The sequence below is a fragment of the Carcharodon carcharias genome, chromosome 3 (genome assembly GCF_017639515.1).
Source record: "Carcharodon carcharias isolate sCarCar2 chromosome 3, sCarCar2.pri, whole genome shotgun sequence".
NCBI classification, from domain to species: Eukaryota; Metazoa; Chordata; class Chondrichthyes; order Lamniformes; family Lamnidae; genus Carcharodon; species Carcharodon carcharias.
In genome coordinates, this window is record NC_054469.1 from 25,703,428 (window position 1) to 25,721,986 (window position 18,559).

Sequence of the window (18,559 nt, forward strand, 5' to 3'; positions counted from 1 at the left end):
TACCTCGAACATTCAGCTGTGCTTTTTCTGTCACATCTCTCACTTTCAGCATAACCGTTCCTGTATCATCAAGTGTTACACCTTTCAGAATTAACGTGTGTCTCTTTCCTTGTTTCTTTATCTCATTGAATTCATTTGAGTGTAAGGGGGTATCGTTTAGATACCACTGAACATCTTCAACATCATGAGACAACTCACACGAATAAACTAGATTGCTGTCCTCCTCAGTATCTATGTCTTCAAAATGTTTTATTATTTTTATTTTTAGAGCTGCAAATGCAAATACAAACATAGTTACTTAATGTTTCTATTGAATTATATACATTATCCACATGTAACTTTCAGAGATTTCATTCCAGGCTTATTCAATTGGAGAATGAAATGGAGAATCAGCTGCTGATTCACAGCAACCCTGATTCACAATATTCTCAAATGGCAAATCATTGAAAAATTTTGAATCTGTAAGTTGTCTGCACCACGCTACAAATATAATTCTTTGATCCATGCTCCAGTCAAGTGAAGCTCCAAACTGGAAACAATTTTGAGCATAAACCTTAATGTATTTTATTCCCCTAAAATGAAGTAAACTAAATTCTACTAAAATCACAAGACACAAAATCCTATTTCCAATAAGCTTTATTTTTAAGTAGAATATGAAATAACATAAGCACATCTACTCATACACGAGACAAAACAAATCAGCCATGGTCTGTTAGTATGGAAGAACATTCTTGAGGAGGTTAGTGATCTACTACTGTTCCTGTTTAGGAGGAACAACATAAATCTGAGTACTTGCAGTAGGTTCCACCATAACCTACTTACTCCCAGGCATGCTGAAAGAACGGGTCACTGATTCTGGGAATCAGTAACTCACCTCCTAATTCCCCAAAGCCTGCCCACCATCTGCAAGGCACAAGTCAGGAGTAGGATGGAATACTCTCCATTTGCCTGAATGAGTGAGGCTCCAACAACACCCAAGTAGCTCAACCTCAGCCAGGACAAAGCAGCCCCCTTGATCAACATCCCATCCACCAAATTAAATATTCACTCCCTCCATGCTGAAACACAGTGGCAGCAAGGTTGAAGATGCACTGCAGCAACTCATCGAAGCCCCTTCGACAGCACATTCCAAACTCACGACCACTGCCACCTAGAAGGACAAGGGCAGCAGACGGATGGTGTTACAACTGGCAAGCCCAGACATCCACTAGTCTGCTGAAATAGCTGTGCCCAGGGAAAACACTGCTTGATTGACAACTCTTTCGCCGTGATCTATTTCTCAATTGCAAATGTTTATTTACACAAGATAAAGGGAAGAATTCTCCCCCCATCGGGGGGAAGTGCAGGAGCGGGCACGCGCAGGCACGCCTCTAATTGGAGCCCTCAATTGGAGGTGCACCGCCATTTTACATGGGCGGGCCAATTAAGGCCCACCCAGTGTGACGTCTGCCAGAAAGCGCTATGCGCTCTTTCTGCAGGCGGAGGGGGGAATTCCCTAAGCCGAGAGTGCGCTTTTTCGCGTGACTCATCTCCCTGAGGCTAAGTGCTGCCTCAGGGAGATCGTGCTAAATTCAAAAATGATCAATGCATAAACATAAAATTTCCCTTATATGTCCCGTCGTGTGGCACTGTCACGAATTGGGACGTGTCCATCACTTTTATTTAAACTTTTATTAAATTTTTAAAAACCTTCATGAAACCTCATCCTGCCTATGGATGAGGTATCATACTTTTACTGAAGTCCGCCAGAGCTCCCGGCCTACCCACCAACCTTAAGATTGGATAGGCAAGTCCATTAAGCCGGCCTGAAAATTGAAATGACGCAGGGCGACGTCGGGAGCTCCGCCTGACGTCATCCCACGTTGGTGAGTGGGCCCTGCTACCCCCCCGCCCCCCCCCCACCCCGCCCCCCGGCTCGCCAGCCTCAATATCCTGGCCTAAGTGTTTGCAGTTTCTGGTTTTGATACTTTAACCAACAGATTAGTTAACACTTCAAAAAGCCTGTAGTAAAAGTATTTTTTAAGAAAGTAATAAGTTACGAATTAATTAATTAATGAAAGCTTTTCCACATGTTATTGTTACTATAGGGTTCAACTGTTCTGTACAGAATGCATGCTGGGTGAATGGGCAAGGAAGTGCCATATGAGAGGCCATGGAGGTGGGTGGAGGGGCATATGTTGGCATGCAGGGTGTGAGGGGTCAAGAGAGGTGGGTGGAGGAGCATGGCTTGGCATGGGGGTCATGGGTAAGACCTTTTGAACTTACCTATCAAAACTCATCTAGACAATGCTTCACAGCCATGAACCACGAGTCTTTAAAAAGCTGACCTGGCTCCACTGCAGGGGTTAGGAGATGTCCATGCCCGTAATGAAGAGGGCTAAATCGGGATTGCAGAGTGCAACTGCTCCCTTATCCCACATTGGTGAAAACTGGGGGTGCTGGGAATGGAGCTGGGAACCTCCCTGATTCTACAAATATCCAACTGACATGGTAGAGACTCCGGTTGGTTCCCAGGGGCTGAAAGTAAGCCTAGGATCTAGATTTTAGTTAACTATTTTCAGGTTAATTTCATGTTATATTTATTGTAATAAGCCACCAAGATCAAAACTTGATTTTGTGTTCACAAGGAGAAAGAAGCCATTTTGACGCTGTTAACCTTTTACAACAAACTAACCCAAAACAGTATTACAAAGTAGTCACTGACTAACAACAGATGATTTTATTAGAAAGAAGTACCTCAATTACTCTGGTAGTTGAAGGGTTAGTAATTAATAATTGGTATTTAATTAGAAGTCGCTTTATGGTATTTCTGTATTTCTCCATTAGCATTTGTTATGAGAAAATTAAAGTGCCGTAACAGCTGACAAAAAAACGACAAAAGCCTTGGACTCCCTCCCTATCAGGAACACACATTGTCTTTCACTGTTGAGTGTCTAAATGAGTGAGACTCCTGTAAAGACATCAAGATAAGAGACATAGCTGAAGGGAAGGCATTGTGCTAAGTTTAAGACAATGTGCATAATTTGCTAGAACCAATGGAGTTGACTCTTGTCACACTATTGACAAATTTTAGACCAATTAGCCATTTCCAACCATTTGGCCAACGCAAGCTTACAACATCTTTTAAGTATAAAAGTGAAGGTTTCAGGAAGCCATTTTATTAGCATGTCATCCATGCTTTGAGTGACCGGAGGGTTATCTTCACTTCATGTCTTCAGCCTGAGCAACCGAGGAAAGTTGTGAGAAGTCTGTTTAATTGTTAAAATTAAGCTTTCTCTTCTTACTGTTAATTGAAACTTTGCTTTGTATCTTCTTAACTTGTTACCTTTCTACCTTTTAATAGTTAATAAATCTTTAGAATTTACCACTTAAAGTGTTCATTCTTGCTGGATGGCTAAGTCTTGTAAACCTGATGATCTAATTCACATTAGGGGATTTATTGCAAACAACCTGTATCTTCCGCACATGTGCAGACTTTAGCGCTCACGCTCCTCCCACCCCATCCCAGCAGCGCTGAGGTTCTCAGCACGCATTTCACGCTGGCCGGCCGTTAATTGACCAGCCAGTGTGAAATCGTAGTCAGGGCATGATTGTGGGCGGCGGACCGTGTCCTGGCCACTCCCAGGTTCGTCCACTGTGCCCACCCAACAAACAGAATATCCTGGCCTTTGAGTGAAGAAATTTGTCCTCATCCCAGTCCTAAGCAATCAGCCCCTTATCCTGAAACTGTGCCCCTGTTCTGGATTTCCACCAGTCAGAGTAAACAACTTCTCAGTGTCTAACCTATCAAATCCCTTCAGAATCTTGTATGTTTCAGTGAGGTCACCTCTCAAAACAACGGAGAGTATAGCCTCTCATTATAGGACAACTTTCTCATCCCAAGAGCCAATCTAGTAAACCTTCGCTGCAGTCTCCAATGCAAGTACATCTTTCTTTAAATATGGAAACCTAAACAGTACACAAGACTCAAGGTGTGATCTTGCCAAAGCCGTGTTTAATTGTGGCAAAACTTCCTTATTCTTGTTACTATTAACTATATTGACTATTAACCACTATTAGTATAAATTACTAATACCAGTTTTATATTCCAGATTTATTAACCAAATTCAAATTCCACCAGCTGCCATGGTGGGATTTAAATCTGCTCTGGACATTAGTGACAATACCCTATGCCACCGTCTCCTCCTAAATATAGTATACTTGAATTTAGATTATCGGTCAGTGGGCACGCGCGAGAGTCGGCAGCACACCCACCGGCTATTAAGGCCAAGAAAGTATTAATTAACAGTGATTCAAGGGCGGGATGAGGTTTCTGACATAATTTTTTTTTAAATTAACAATTTTTTGACATAATAAAGATTATGTCTCTGTTCATGTGAGTGAGTCCTTTGTGGGGGACAGTTTGTTCCGATTTTCAAAATCTTTACTTTTGATTTTAAAATTCTTCAGCTTCCTGAGGCAGCTCTCTGCCTTCAGGAAGCTTTCAGTGCTTGCTCCCCCGCGCATGCGCAGGTTTATGCGCTCGTCCTCCTCCCGCCCCTACCCCGGCAGCGCTGAGTTTCTCAGTGCGCCTTTTACGCTGGCTGTATACCCTACCATCTTCAATGACTTATATACATTTACCCCGAGGTCCCCTCTGTTCCTACACCTCCTTTAGAGTTTATCCCCTTACTTTATACGGTCTCTCCACATTCTTCCTGCTATACTGAATCATTTCACACTTCTCTGCATTGAACTTCATCTGCCACTTGTCTGCCCAATCCACCAACATATCTACGTCCTTTTTGAAGTTCAAAACTATCCTCATCACAGTTGACAATGTTTCCAATCTTCGTATCATCTGCAAATTTTGAAATCATGCTCTGAACACTACAGGAAGAGCAATGGTCCCAATACTGACCCCTGGGGAACTCCACTACAAACCATCCTCCAATCTGAAAGACATCCATTTATCACTACTGTCTGTTTCCTGTCACTCAGCCAATTTCTTAACCAAGTGCCTACTTTCCCTTTTATTCCATGACCTATAATTTTGCTCACAAGTCTATTGTGGGGCACTATATGAAGTGACATTTGAAAATCCATATACACCACTTCAACAGTGTTGCCCTTATCAACCTCCTCAAAAAACTCCAGCAAGTTAGTTAAACATGGTTTCCCTTAATGTCTGTCCTTAATTATCCTGCACTATTGATTTTGTCCCGAACTATAGTTTCCAAAAGTTTTCCAGCGTTGAAGTCAGACTGACTGGTCAGTCACTGCCAGCTTTACCCTTGCACCCCTTTTTGAACAAGGGTATAACATTCGCAATTCTCCAGTCCTCTGACATATCTCCAAAAAATGCGAATAAATTTGTCGAATACACTTCACCTTTCATAAAACCATGTGATTTTGTCTGATCATACTTTTTCTAAATGCATTGTTAAGACTTCCTTAATAAGAGATTCCAGAATTTCCTGATCACTAATGTCAAGCTCACTGGCCTGTAGTTCCCTCTTTTCCTCTGCCTCAATTCTTGAATAAAGGTGTTACATTTGCTAACATCCAATCTGACGGGGCCATTCTAGAATCTAGGGAATTTTGGAAAATCATAACTATTTCTGCAGCTAACTCCTTTAGAATCCTAGGATGTAGGTCCTGAGGATTTGTCGGATTTTAGTTCCTTACATTTCTTCAATACTTTTTCACTGCTGATATTAATTAGTTTAAGTTGCTCCACTCTTTTTAGCCCCTTGGTTACCTTATATACCTGGTATCGAATTTGTGTTGTCTACTCTGAAAACAGACACAAAATATTTGTTCAATGTCTCTGCCATTTCCTCATTCCCCATTATAATTTCTCATTTCTCCACCTTTAAGGGACCAATGTTCACATTAGCTATTCTTCTTCTTATATGCTTTTAAAAGCTCTTACAATCTGTTTTTATAGTCCTGGCTAAGTTTACTCACATATTCTATTTTTTCCCTTTTATCAACGTTTTGGTGGTCCTTCGCAGATTTCTAAAATATTCCCATTCCTCAGACCTCGCTATTCTTTGCCACTTTGTTAGCTTTTTTTTAATCGAGTACTATCCTTAACTTCCTTAGTAAGCCAGGGATGGACCTTCTTTATAAGACCATAATAAGACCATAAGACATAGAAGCAGAAATTAAGCCATTCGACCCATCAAGTCTGCTCCACCATTCAATCATGGCTGACAAGTTTCTCAACCCCATTCTTCCGCCTTCTCCCCGTAACCTTTGATCCCCTTACCAATCAAGAACCTATCTATCTCGGTCTTAAATACACTCAATGACCTGGCTTCCACAGCCTTCTGTGGCAATGAATTCCATAGATTCACCACTCTCTGGCTAAAGAAGTTTCTCTTCATCTCTGTTCTAAAAGGTCTTCCCTTTACTCTGAGGCTGTGCGCTCGGGTCCTAGTCTCTCCAACTAATGGAATCATCTTCCCCAGGTCTACTCCGTCCAGGCCTTTCAGTATTCTCTAAGTTTCAATCAGAATTCTTCGTTGAGTTTTTCAATGGAATGTATTTTTGTTGAGCATCTTGAATTGTTTCTTCAAATTTTTCCCACTGTTTATTTACCGCAATACTCCTTTTAGTCTATAACCAATCAATCTTAGCCAGTTCTCCCCTCATACAAGATTCTTGTTTGGGACTGGAGTATGTTGTTTTCAAACTTAATATGGAATTCTATTGTATTATCATAATTTTTTCCCCACCAGATCTTTCAGTTTGGGATTGCTAATTAACCCTGCCTCATTGAACAATATTAGATCTAAAATAGTTCTATTCCCTAATCAGTTTCACAACATATTGCTGTATTGCTCCAGAAAGCTGTCATCAAAGCATTCTACAAACTCATCTTCCAGACCACTTTTGCCAATTTAATTGATCCAGTTGTTACAAAAATGAGTTACCCATAATTGTTACATTGCCTTTGTTACAATTTCCAATTATTTCTTGCTCTATATTCTGTCCAACGGGTATAACTACTGTTAAGAGATTATAAACTACTTGCACCAGTGTTTTCTGACCCTTCCTAATCTCCACCCATACTGATTCTACTTCCTGATCTTCTCAGCCAAGATGCCTTCAAGGCAAATACTATAATCAGTCATGATCCAATACAGAAAGGGGTTGATATAGGCCTTAAACCCAAGATTCGCATATGCCATTGGTCTCATGCCTATTTCAGCCAGGTTCGTTAGGCAACTGCAGGTCATCCCAAACAATACTGAATGCATCTTGCAGCCAGTGAGAATATTTTTGTCCTACAACTCTCCAGCTTTAAAAGATAAATAAGAGAGAGAGCCTCACACAAGGTATCTAAGAAGGAAGGTGAATGGAAACAGTTGATTTGGACACAATTCCAAGCTAAAGCACATAAAGGTGATAGGTATAAACTAGAAAGTGATTAATAATTCGGTGAGCAGAGGAGGCAAAATTTCTGGAATCAGTCAAAAGGTAGTAATTACCCATCATGCTCTTTCAACTTAATTATATAGCAGTAAGCAATTTTTATTGTAAGATTTCAAATATTACCTTCAACTGTGAGCATGGCTGTGGTCTGTGCATTACTTGACTTGCAGCTATATTCACCAGAGTCTTCGGGTTTGAGATTTGAAATGGTAAGTTCTAACTCATTCTTATTTTGGCTGAATTTGTATCGGTCAGAAGATTTGATTAAGTTCTGGTCTTTGTACCATCTAACCACCTTGGGCGTAGGCGTAAACTCACAGCTCAAAGTAGCAGAGTTCCTCTCTTCAACTGTAATGTTCTGTAGCTGTCTGACTACCTCTGTTGGGGGCTCTGAAAAATAATCCCGTGCGAATTTATAATTAAGGCTGTCAAACAACAACAAAATTGCATTAATAAAACACCTTAATGTAACAACATGTCCTAAGTTGAAACAGGGGATAGTAATATATCAGAATTTTAAACCAAACCACAAAAAGAGATATTAAGATAGGTGACAAAAGTTTGGTCAGAACTAGGTTTTAGGAAGCATCATTAAGGAGGAGAGAGAGGTGGAAAGGTTGAGGGAGCATATTCGAGAGCATAGGTCCCTGGCAGCTGAACGCACTCTCACTTTTGGACTGTCCCGTCCCCGTCCAAAAGGTAGAAAGGAAAATATATATCTATGTCAACGTAGCTACTTTTGAAAATTATTATTTTATTTTAAAAATGACAAAGGCTTTAACCTGATATGTATAACTGGCCATGACTCATACCAGAGGAATTTCTAACTTTTAAAACCAGCAGGGACAAAGTATTTGAAAAGCTAATAGGACTAAAGGCAGACAAGTCACCAGGACCAGATGGCCTGCATCCAAGAGTTTTAAAGGAAGTGGCTGCAGAGATAGTAGAATCATTGGTCGAAATATTCCAGAGCTCAATTCCGGGAGGGTCCCAGCGGATTGGAAAAACGTTAATGTGACGTCCCCGTTCAAGAACGGAGGGAGACAACAAGCAGGAAACTATAGGCCAGTCAGCCTAACATCTGTCAGTGGGAAAATGATAGAGTCCATTCTTAAAGAAGAAATAGCAAGACAATTAGAAAAGCTTAACGCAATCAAACAGTGTCAATATGGTTTTGGGAAAGGGAAATCATGTTCGACAAACTTGCTAGAGTTCTTTGAGGATATACCAAGCAGAGTTGATAAAGGAGAACTGGTAGATGTAGTCTATTTGGATCCGCAAAGGCATTCGATAAGGTGCCACACATAAGGTTATTGCACAAGACAGGAGCTCATGGCATTAGGAGTAATGTATTAGCATGAATAGAGGATTGGTTAACATACAGAAGATAAAGGGTCGGGATTTATGGGCAATAATTTCCCCCCCCGTCGGGGCAGATGTGTGGCAGCGGGCATGGACGGGCAGGATCCCGATCAGCGCCCCAGTCGGGGTGGCTATGCTCTCCCTGTGCGGGCGGGGTGGGGGAGGATTCCCTCAGCCGGGAGTGCGCTCTTTCTCGCGGGCCCCATCCCCACTTGCCAATCGGAAGATCCTGCCCTATGAGTCTTTTTCAGATTGGAAAGACATAACTAATGGAGTACCAGAAGGATCATCCCAGAGCCTCAATTGTTTACTATCTATATTAATGACTTGGAGGAGGGGGCAGAGTGTAATGTATCCAAATTTGCTGACAATACAAAAATAGGTGGGAAAGCATGTGATCTGATAAGGACATAAGGGGCAGAATTTTTCCACCGGTGAGCTGAGGGCAGGGCCTGCTCGCCAATGCAAAAATGATGCAGGATGACGTCAGGGGTAACCCCCAACGTCATCCCACCCCATTTAAATATTCAGGAAGGCGGGAGGAGAGCGTGATTAGCTGTCCGCCCACCGACCTGTCAATGGTCAATTGAGGCCATTGACAGGGTAGTTAAACCATTTAAAGGCCCTGCCCGTCCAACCTTAAGGCTGGCAGGCAGGCCAGGAGCCCCAGCGGCTTCTGAAAAAACATGAAACCTCATCCACTGGTGGGATGAGGTTTCATGTCTGTTTTAAAAAAGTTTAATAAAGTTTTTGTGATATTTATTAACATGTCCCATCTTGAGTGACATTGTCACATGAGGGGTCTTGTTAATAATTTTTTTATTTTTCTATTTTTAAAGTTACAATCACTGTCAGCGCTCATCCTGAGGCAGCACTTAGTCTCAGGGAGATGTGCGCTCTTTTGTGCGCATGCGCGAAAGAGCACACTCTGACAGCTGGGGAATCCCTCCTCACCTCCCCCCCCCACCTCCACACAGGAAGCTCATAGCATTTCCCGTCGGGTGGCCTGCTGGGTGGGCCTTAACTGGCCCGCCCACTTAAAATGGCGGTGGGGCCCAGTTCGGCGGTGGCGATCGGCTGCCCACCTGCCCGCCACCAAGCCAGTGGGGCCCGCCCACCCATCGAGGGCAAAATTCTGCCCAAGGAATCTGCAAGGGGAAATAGATAGGTTCAGTGAGTGACCAAAAACTTGGCAGACAGTGTTTAATGTAGGAAAGTGTGAGGTCATGCACTTTGGTAGGAGAATGAAAAGGCAGGCTACTATTTAAATGGAGAGAAACTCCAAAAATGTGCAGCACACAGGGATCTGGGTGTTTTGTGTACGAAACACAAAAAGTTAGCATGCAGGTGCAGCAAGGAATTAAGAAGGCAAATGGAATTTCGGCCTGTATTGCTAGAGGGTTGGAGCTTATAAATAGGAAAGTCTTGTTACAACTGTACAAGGTGCTGATGAGGCTGCGCCTGGAAAACTATGTACAGTTTTGGTCCTCGTATTTAAGAAAGGATATACTGGCATTGGAGGCAGTTCAAAAGAGATTCATTAGGCTGATTCCTGGGATGAAGGGGTTGACTTATCAAGAACAGTTAAACAGGTTAGGCCTTGATTCATTAGAGTTTAGAAGAATTAGGGGTGATCTAATTGAAACGTACAAGATTCTGAAGGGGCTTGACAGGGTAGATGTTGAGATGTTTCCACTAGTGGGGGCATCTCGAACTAGAGGACATGGTTACAGAATAAGGAGACACTCATTTAAACTGAGATGCGAAGGATTTCTTCTCTGAGGGTAGGTAGTGAATGTCTGGAATTCTCTATCCCAAAGAGTTGTGGAGGCTTGATCAACATTTGAAAGCATTTGAAGAGGAGATTTTTGAAATATTGGAGAGTTGAGGGCTATGAGGAGCTGGCATGAATGAGGAGTTGAGGCCTGGGGCAGATCAGACACGATCTTATTGAATGATGGGGTTGGCTTGAGGGGCCGAATGGCTTACTCCTGCTCCTATTTCTAATGTTCTTATGACTGCAGAGCCAGATGAAGTTACAGAGATAGGGAGGGGTGAGGCCACTGTAGGATCTGAACACTAGGATAAAAATCAAAGTACTGTCTATCTGTGAGTCAATGTAGGTAAACAAATATAGGGGGGATGGATGATTGGGACTCAATATGAGTTAAAATATGTTCACCAGTTTTTTGGATACATTACTGTTTACGAGGGTGGGAGGTAGAAAGCCGGCTAGAAGAGAATTGGAATGTTCGAGTCTGGAGGGAACAAAAGCATAGATGAGGGTTTCATCAACAGATTGGTTGAGACAAGGATAGGTGATGGTGTAAGTAGATCGGTCTTGGGAAAAGAGAGGCCATCGAGTCAGAAGTTCAACTCAGTGCTTAAGTTCAGCATTTTCTCTTCAAATATTGTTAATATATACTTACTCTTTAAATTTAGAATTTGGCTGCAACTAATCTTCAGTTAAGAGAATAGGTAAGTAATTTAAAGATGACTTAGAGGTTCTGATATTCACTTTGTCAGTGGACTACCAATACACACAGTTGAAAATCACAAGGAAAACGGTTATGCTGGTGAGGTACTAAATACTGCAGCTGACTGTAAAACTTATGTCAACATGAGTTACGGTCTAAAAGAGAGGGAGAAAATTGGGAGGATGGGGAAGAAATGAGGGAAAATACCTTTAATGGTCAGCCTTGCCTCAGATTTTGATTTCCCTGCAATAAACTGCAGCAAGCCAGTCATTTTACAATTTGTTTTTTTCAGAGTTAAACGATGAATAATGCCACAATGTTCAATGTCCACATCTTCAGAAGCTTGAAGAATTTCACCATTTAGTATCCATTTTGGAGGCTTTACATCAGCAATTGAAAGCTCACACTCAAGACAGGCATCATTTGGCTCTGTCACTTCCACATCACATAGCTGTTTAGTGATGGTAATTGTTTGCTCTGTAAAACATATTTAAAGAAATTTTATAAAAGTTTGTTGATTCCTTTGAATACTGAACTGTATATAACCCGTTATATTCCTCAATTTTGTCACAAAGGAACCAAAGTTGGTCCTGACCGATGGGATAAATAAATAGCTATATTTGTTAAAATTAATAAGACCATACCAAAGTCACACAAATACAAATTGACAGGTATAATTATTAATAAGCAGATTTTGGTAACAAAATAATCAGTTAATTATGTATTCAGCATAATATTTTTTAACCTTGCACTGTACTTTTAATACAATAAAATCCGAAGAAAGCTAATAGAGGAGAAAGTTAACTAAATGGTTTTACTGCTTCTTACACAGCTACATTCCACAAAATTTCAAAAAGTTTATTTATTCAGCTTTGGAATGGACAAGTTTGGTAGAAATTAGCTGATGGCAGCAGACACAATCCTACTTAACCCACTATTGCATTCACAGTGTTCAGTCTTATTGCAACGATCTTGGGCTTAGAAATTGGAACACATTGACACGTTTTAAAGTTATGAAACAAGTATTTGTCCTTTTTTAAGCCATCCAGGTCACACACCTGAAACATGTAAATTCGATTGCATATGTCATTCATGTTCTGGCCAGTTTCTGCAGGTGCTTAAGTACCCTCTGGTGGCTGACACCAGGAAGTTTCATCTTCCTTACTTAACTTGTTGTGGATCTTAGAGAAACAGAAGCGCTCTTCCAAGCTCCATAATAAATCCTTGGGTTTCTGTTAGCCACCATTCACTACTACCCCCAACACACACCCACCCCTACTCCCTGATTCCACTTCATATCGGAGGGAATTTTCCCCCCATCAGGGGGGTTGTGTGGGAACGGGCGCGGACATGCGCGCAGCCAATCGCTGCCCGTGATCGGCTGGGCACCACCATTTTACGTGGGCAGGCCAATTAAGGTCCACCCAGTGTGATGTGCGCCCAGGAGCGCTGAGCGCTGCCTGTGTGGGCTGGTGGGGCGGGGGAGGGTGTTGCCTGAGTCAAGGCCTGGAACGGAAATAATCTAAAAAGGTCAAAAAATACGTTGACATAACAATATATGATTTTCATATTAGTCAGGTATCAATAGTGTTAGCTGTAATTTATACATAATGGTTGCCTATTCAGGTACTGTAGAATTTAACTTACCAACAGGACAGACTGCTTACTTTTACAAAGGAGACTAGAAGGTCTAGTTTCAATGTTAGTATATTGCTAACTACTTGAAGACCCTACAAATTGCATTATTTAAAACATGCTTTTCAGTTCCATTCTTAGTGTTTTTCGAAATATTTCAAAATTAACATTTTAAGTTTTTCTTTCATTACCTTCTACATATAACATTGCTGTAGTTTTGTCATCTATGGCATCACACATGTAGCTGCCTTCATCTCCAAAAGCGACATTATTAATTGTGAGTTTCCTGTACACATCGTCACTCACAATCTCATATTTTTTACTGGGATGAACTTCTTTGCCTTTGCAATACCATTTGACAGCAGCATTTGGTCTGGAAACCTTGCATTCAAAAATTACACGATGGTTCTCTATGCCAATTTTCTCCTTCAAGGGTTTCACAATTTTAACTGGCAATTCTGAAACAGATATGAAAGCAACTGTTTGATATCTAAATTAAAACCAGAAAACAGTGGAGCTGAGCATTAATATGATTTTACAGTTATAGCTAGATATTGTTAATCTCAGCATTAAAGAGGCACAGTCACTATGATGGAAAAGAATAACTGGATGAAACAACTATCTGTCATTTGCATTATATAGTTACAACACAATAATATTTTGAAAACTTCTGCTTCATCAGGTAACAATATTTGGTAAATAACAATGTTTACCATGCTATTTTCAATATAAACCAAGCCCATTTAAACATAACAGACAGTGAAAGACATAAACTAGATCACTTGAGGTGAAATTTGACTTCAATAGGAGCATAAAATGTGTGATAATCAACAGCCAAATTTATGTAAAGCACAATTTTCTTTTCGATTGAGGTACAACTTGCTGTTGCTCATTGATGCCTAAGAAAATGAATTTCCCTCTTTCTATACGATCCTAATTTAAATGTAAAAATCACAGTTACATCAATCATTAACTGACTTTGTTTTTCCATTATAGTCATATATTTGTTAAGGCTGGCCTATATACATCAAAAATATCTTCAAATAAGGAAATACATTCCTGGTTCCACGAGTTCAAAAACATAAAAGATTCTCTAGAATACTGGCTACTTTTAATATCTTTGTTTTTCTTTCTGTAGTAATTTTAGAATCCCAATCTCTAAGCAATAATCCCATGGGCAGGATTTTCCCCCCATTGAGGGGGAAGCTGAAGTGCGGATGCACAGAGGCGTGCCTTTGATCAGCGCCACCAATTGGGGGCGCACTGCCATTTTACATGGGCAGGCCAATTAAGGCCCGCCCAGCGTGACATCCACCAGGAAACACTATGCTTTCCCTATGCGGGCGGGGGTGGGGGGGGAAGAATCCCACAGCCAAGAGTATGCTGTTTCGTGTATGCGCACGAAAGAGAGCATTCATCTCCCTGAGGCTAAGTGCTGCCTCAGGGAGATCGGCTCTCATGTACAAATTATTAAAAATAGAAAAAAAATTCCCTGACATGCCCCCTCATGTGACACTGTCACATGAGCTGGGACATATCCATTACTTTTTTAAAAACTTTAATTTTTTTAAAACCTACACGAAACCTCATCCAACCTGTGGATGAGGTGTCATGCTTTATCTAATGCCCGCCAAGGCTCCTAGCCTGCCCTGCACACCGTCCCCCCACCCGCCACGAAGTCCGACAGGAAAATCCTGTCTCATGTTTATTTTATTAATCTTTCACTGGATGTGGATGTCGCTGGCTAGTCCAGCATTTGCTGCACATCCCTAATTGCCCTTGAGAAGGTGTCTGTAGGCAGCACTAATATTATAGCCTTATTCTACAAATCTATAAAGTGTCCCATAAAAGTTTTACCTTTAACTCGAAGGAAAGCTTTGGAAGCAGCACTTTCAGCAACAAACTTGATCTCTGCAGCATCTTCAGTTTTTGCTGATTTAAAGAACAGAATATGGTTCCTTCCTGTGTGCAAAACAATTAGTTATGCTATATATCAGCAACATGAAAATACATAAAGTTCATAATTTTGAATCAGGTCTTCTAGTAATTTCTTTGCTTACAGCTTAATTTTTTATATGCTACTGTTAGGAACTAGAAATCGTTTAAATAAGATATATTTGTATTTATGGATATTAGGAATGAATTTTAGCTTTACGTTTAAGTTTATTTGGTTTCTGTACTGGTGTGTTAAGGGAGGAACTTGAGTTTTGGTTTCACTTTAAATGATGACTACATTTTAATGAGGCTTTACGACTTGAAAGGGGGTTAAAACAAACACAAGGTGCAAAAAACTGTGCTGTTGCCTAGCAACAGGAGGCCCACAGACACAGGGAGAAACAAAACAGCAGTTTGTTCTTAGTTAAGTTAGAAGCAGGAGCCAGGAGAAGCTGGACACAGGAGAGGAAACTGCAGGAAGCAGGTTCCAAAGAATGAAAAGTCCCAAAACCAGGGAATGAACAAGAGAAAGATCCCAGGAAGACAGTGAAGTCAAGGGAGAAGAACAGGAATCTAAACAAGATCCTGTTCAGTGGAAGTGAAAGTAAAGGGCAGAGAGGCTCTAAGCTTAAAGGGAGATAACTGCAGGGTGCAGACTTAAAGCAAAATAAGCTTACAAGGAGTCAGAAGATCTGAGGAGACAGCCAAAGGTTGGTGACTTCTTTCTATGGCCTTGTGAAGCAGTGGTGCTCTGTTGTCACGGCTGATTATCTGAAACAGTGCGTGAAAGGCAAAGCTTGAATGCACGTGGTGATCCAGGGTACAGTACATCGGAAGGAGAGTTTGAAACCCTAGAAGTGTACCCTTGCAGAAGGCGTCTGAGAGAAAGGGTCACTTGGAAGATAATTCAAAAGCAAGTAGGCCATTTGGCCCATCAAGTCTGCTCCACCATTCATTGAGATCATGGAGGATCTGATTAACCTAAAATCCACTTTCCTGCCTTTTCCCCATAGCCCTTGATTCCCTTACTAATTAAAAATGTCTATCTCAGCCTTGAATATATTTAACAACCCAGTCTCTACAGCCCTCTGCAGTAAAGAATTCCACAGATTGACCACGCTCTGAGAGAAGAAATTCCTCATCTCTGTTTTAAATGGGTGCTCCCTTACTCTGATATTATGCCCTCTGGTCCTAGAATCTCCCACAAGGGGAAACAACCTCTTAGCATCTACCCTGTCAAGCCCCTTATGAATTGTATATGTTTCAATAAGGTCGCCTCTCATTCTTCTAAGCTCCAATGAGTACAGGCCCAACCTACTCAACCTCTCCTTATAAGAAAATCCCTCCATACCCAGGATCAATCTAGTGAAGCTTCTCTGGACTGCCTCCAATGCCAGTATACTTTTCCTTAGATAAGGGGACCAAAACTGTTCACAGTATTCTAGGTGTGGTTGAACTAGTGCCTTGTATAGATTTACCAAGACTTCCTTGTTTTTATACTACATTCGCTTTGAAATGAAGGCCAACATTGGACATGGGCTGCTTAAGTGTCTGAGGAGTAGCGAATGGTGCTGAACATTGTGCAAACATCAGCAAACACCCCCCTTCTGACCTTATGATGGAAGGAAGGTCATTGATGAAGCAGCTGAAGATGGTTGGGCCGAGGGCACTACCCTGAGGAACTCCTGCAGTGCTGTCCTGGAGCTGAGATGACTGACATCCAGCCACCACAACCATTTTCTTTTGTGCTAGGTATGACGCCAACCAGCGGAGTGCTTTCCCCCCCCGATTCTCACTGACTCCAGTTTTGCTAGGGCTCCTTGATGCCACACTAGGTCAAATGCAGTCTTGATGTCAAGAGCAGTCACTCTCACCTTGGGAGTTCGGCTCTTTTTGTCCATGTTTGAACCAAGGCTATACTAAGGTCAGGAGCTGAGTTGCCATGGCGGAACCCAAACTGGGCGTCAGTGAGCAGGTTATTGCTAAGCAAGTGCCGCTTGATTACACTGTTGATGAACCCTTCCATTACTTTACTGATGATCAAGAGTAGACTGATTGGGTGGTAATTGGCCGGGTTGGATTTGCCCTGCTTTTTGTGTACAGGACATACCTGGGCAATTTTCCACATAGCCAAGTAGATGCCAGTGTTATATGTACTGGAACAGCTTGGCTCGGCAAGTTCCGGAGCACAAGCCTTCAGTACTGTTGCCAGAATACTGTCAGGGCTCATAGAGTTTGCAGTATCCAGTGCCTTTAGCCATTTCTTGATATCACGTGGAGCGAATGGAATTGGCTGAAGATTGGCATCTGTGATGCTGGGGACCTCCGGAGAAGGCCGAGATGGATCATCTACTCATCCACTTATGGCTGAAGACATGTAGCAAATGCTTCAGCCTTATCTTTTGCACTGATGTGCTAGGCTCCTCTATCATTGAGGATGAGGATATTTGTGGAGCTCCCTGCTCCAGTGAGTTGTTTGATTGTCCATCACCATTCACGACTGGATGCGGCAGGACTGCAGAGCTTAGATCTGATCCATTGTGGTTGTGGGATCGCTTAGCTCTGTCTATCACTTGCTGCTTATGCTGTTTGGCATGCAAGTAGTCCTATGTTATAGCTTCAGCAGGTTGGCACCTCATTTTTAGATATGCCTGGTGCTGCTCCTAGCATGCCCTGCTGCACTCTTCATTGAACCAGGGTTGATCGCCTGGCTTGATGGTAACGGTAGAGTGGGGGATCTGCCTGGCCATGTGATTACAGATTGTGTTCGAGTACAATTCTGCTGCTGCTGATGGCCCACAGCGCCTCATGAATGTCGAGCCTTGAGTTGCTAAATCTGTTCAAAATTTAGCATGGTGGTAGTGCCACACAACACGATGGAGGGTATCCTCAACGTGGCGACAGGACTTCGTCTCCACAATGACTGTGCGGTGCTCACTCCTACTGATACTGTCATGGACAAATGCATCTGCAGCAGGCAGATCGGTGAGGATGAGGTCAAGTATGTTTCTCACTCTTGTTGGTTTCCTCACCACCTGCCGTAGACCCAATCTAGCAGCTACGTCATTTAGGGCTTGGAGCTCAGTCAGTAGTGGTGCTACTGAGCCCCTCTTGGTGATGGACATTGAAGTCCCTCACCCAAAGTATATTCTGCACCCTTGCCACCCTCAGTGCTTCCTCCAAGTGGTGTTCAACATGGAGGGGTACTGATTCATCAGCTGAGAGAGGGCGGTATGTGGTAATCAGCAGGAGGTTTCCTTGCCCATGTTTGTCTTGATGCCATGAGACTTCATGGGGTCTGGAGGCGATGTTCAGGACTCCCAGGGCAACTCCCTCCCGACTGTATACAATTGTGCCATCTCTACTGGGTCTGTCCTGCCAATGGGACAAGACATACCCAGGAATGGTGATGGTGGTGTCCGGGATATTTTCTATAAGATATGATTCCGTGAGAATGACTATGTCAGGCTGTGTTTGACTAGTCTTTGAGGAAGCTCTCTCAATTTTGGCATTAGCTCCCAGATGTTAATAAGGAGGACTTTGCAGGGTCACAGGGCTGAGATGGCCGTTGTCATTTCCGGTGCCTCAGTTGATGCCAGGTGGTCTGTCCGGTTTCATTCCATTTTTGTGACTTTGTAGCTGTTGTGATACAAGTGAGTGGCTTCAGAGGGCATATTAAGAGTCAACCACATTGCTGTGGGTCTGGAGTCACATGTAGGCAGATTTCC

General features: G+C 42.2%; 1 protein-coding gene across 6 annotated transcripts in view; it reads right to left on the reverse strand.

The window, feature by feature from the left end:
• Positions 1–18,559, reverse strand: part of obscnb (obscurin, cytoskeletal calmodulin and titin-interacting RhoGEF b) — a 625,157-nt gene that overhangs the window by 431,456 nt on the left and 175,142 nt on the right. For all 6 annotated transcript variants that reach the window (XM_041184481.1, XM_041184479.1, XM_041184482.1 and 3 more), the window contains 5 exons: positions 14,754–14,858; positions 13,088–13,354; positions 11,469–11,738; positions 7,546–7,812; positions 4–270 (listed from right to left, as the gene is read on the reverse strand). In XM_041184481.1, coding sequence (XP_041040415.1) covers positions 4–270; positions 7,546–7,812; positions 11,469–11,738; positions 13,088–13,354; positions 14,754–14,858 — 1,176 coding nt within the window. The remainder of the gene's footprint in view (positions 1–3; positions 271–7,545; positions 7,813–11,468; positions 11,739–13,087; positions 13,355–14,753; positions 14,859–18,559) is intronic.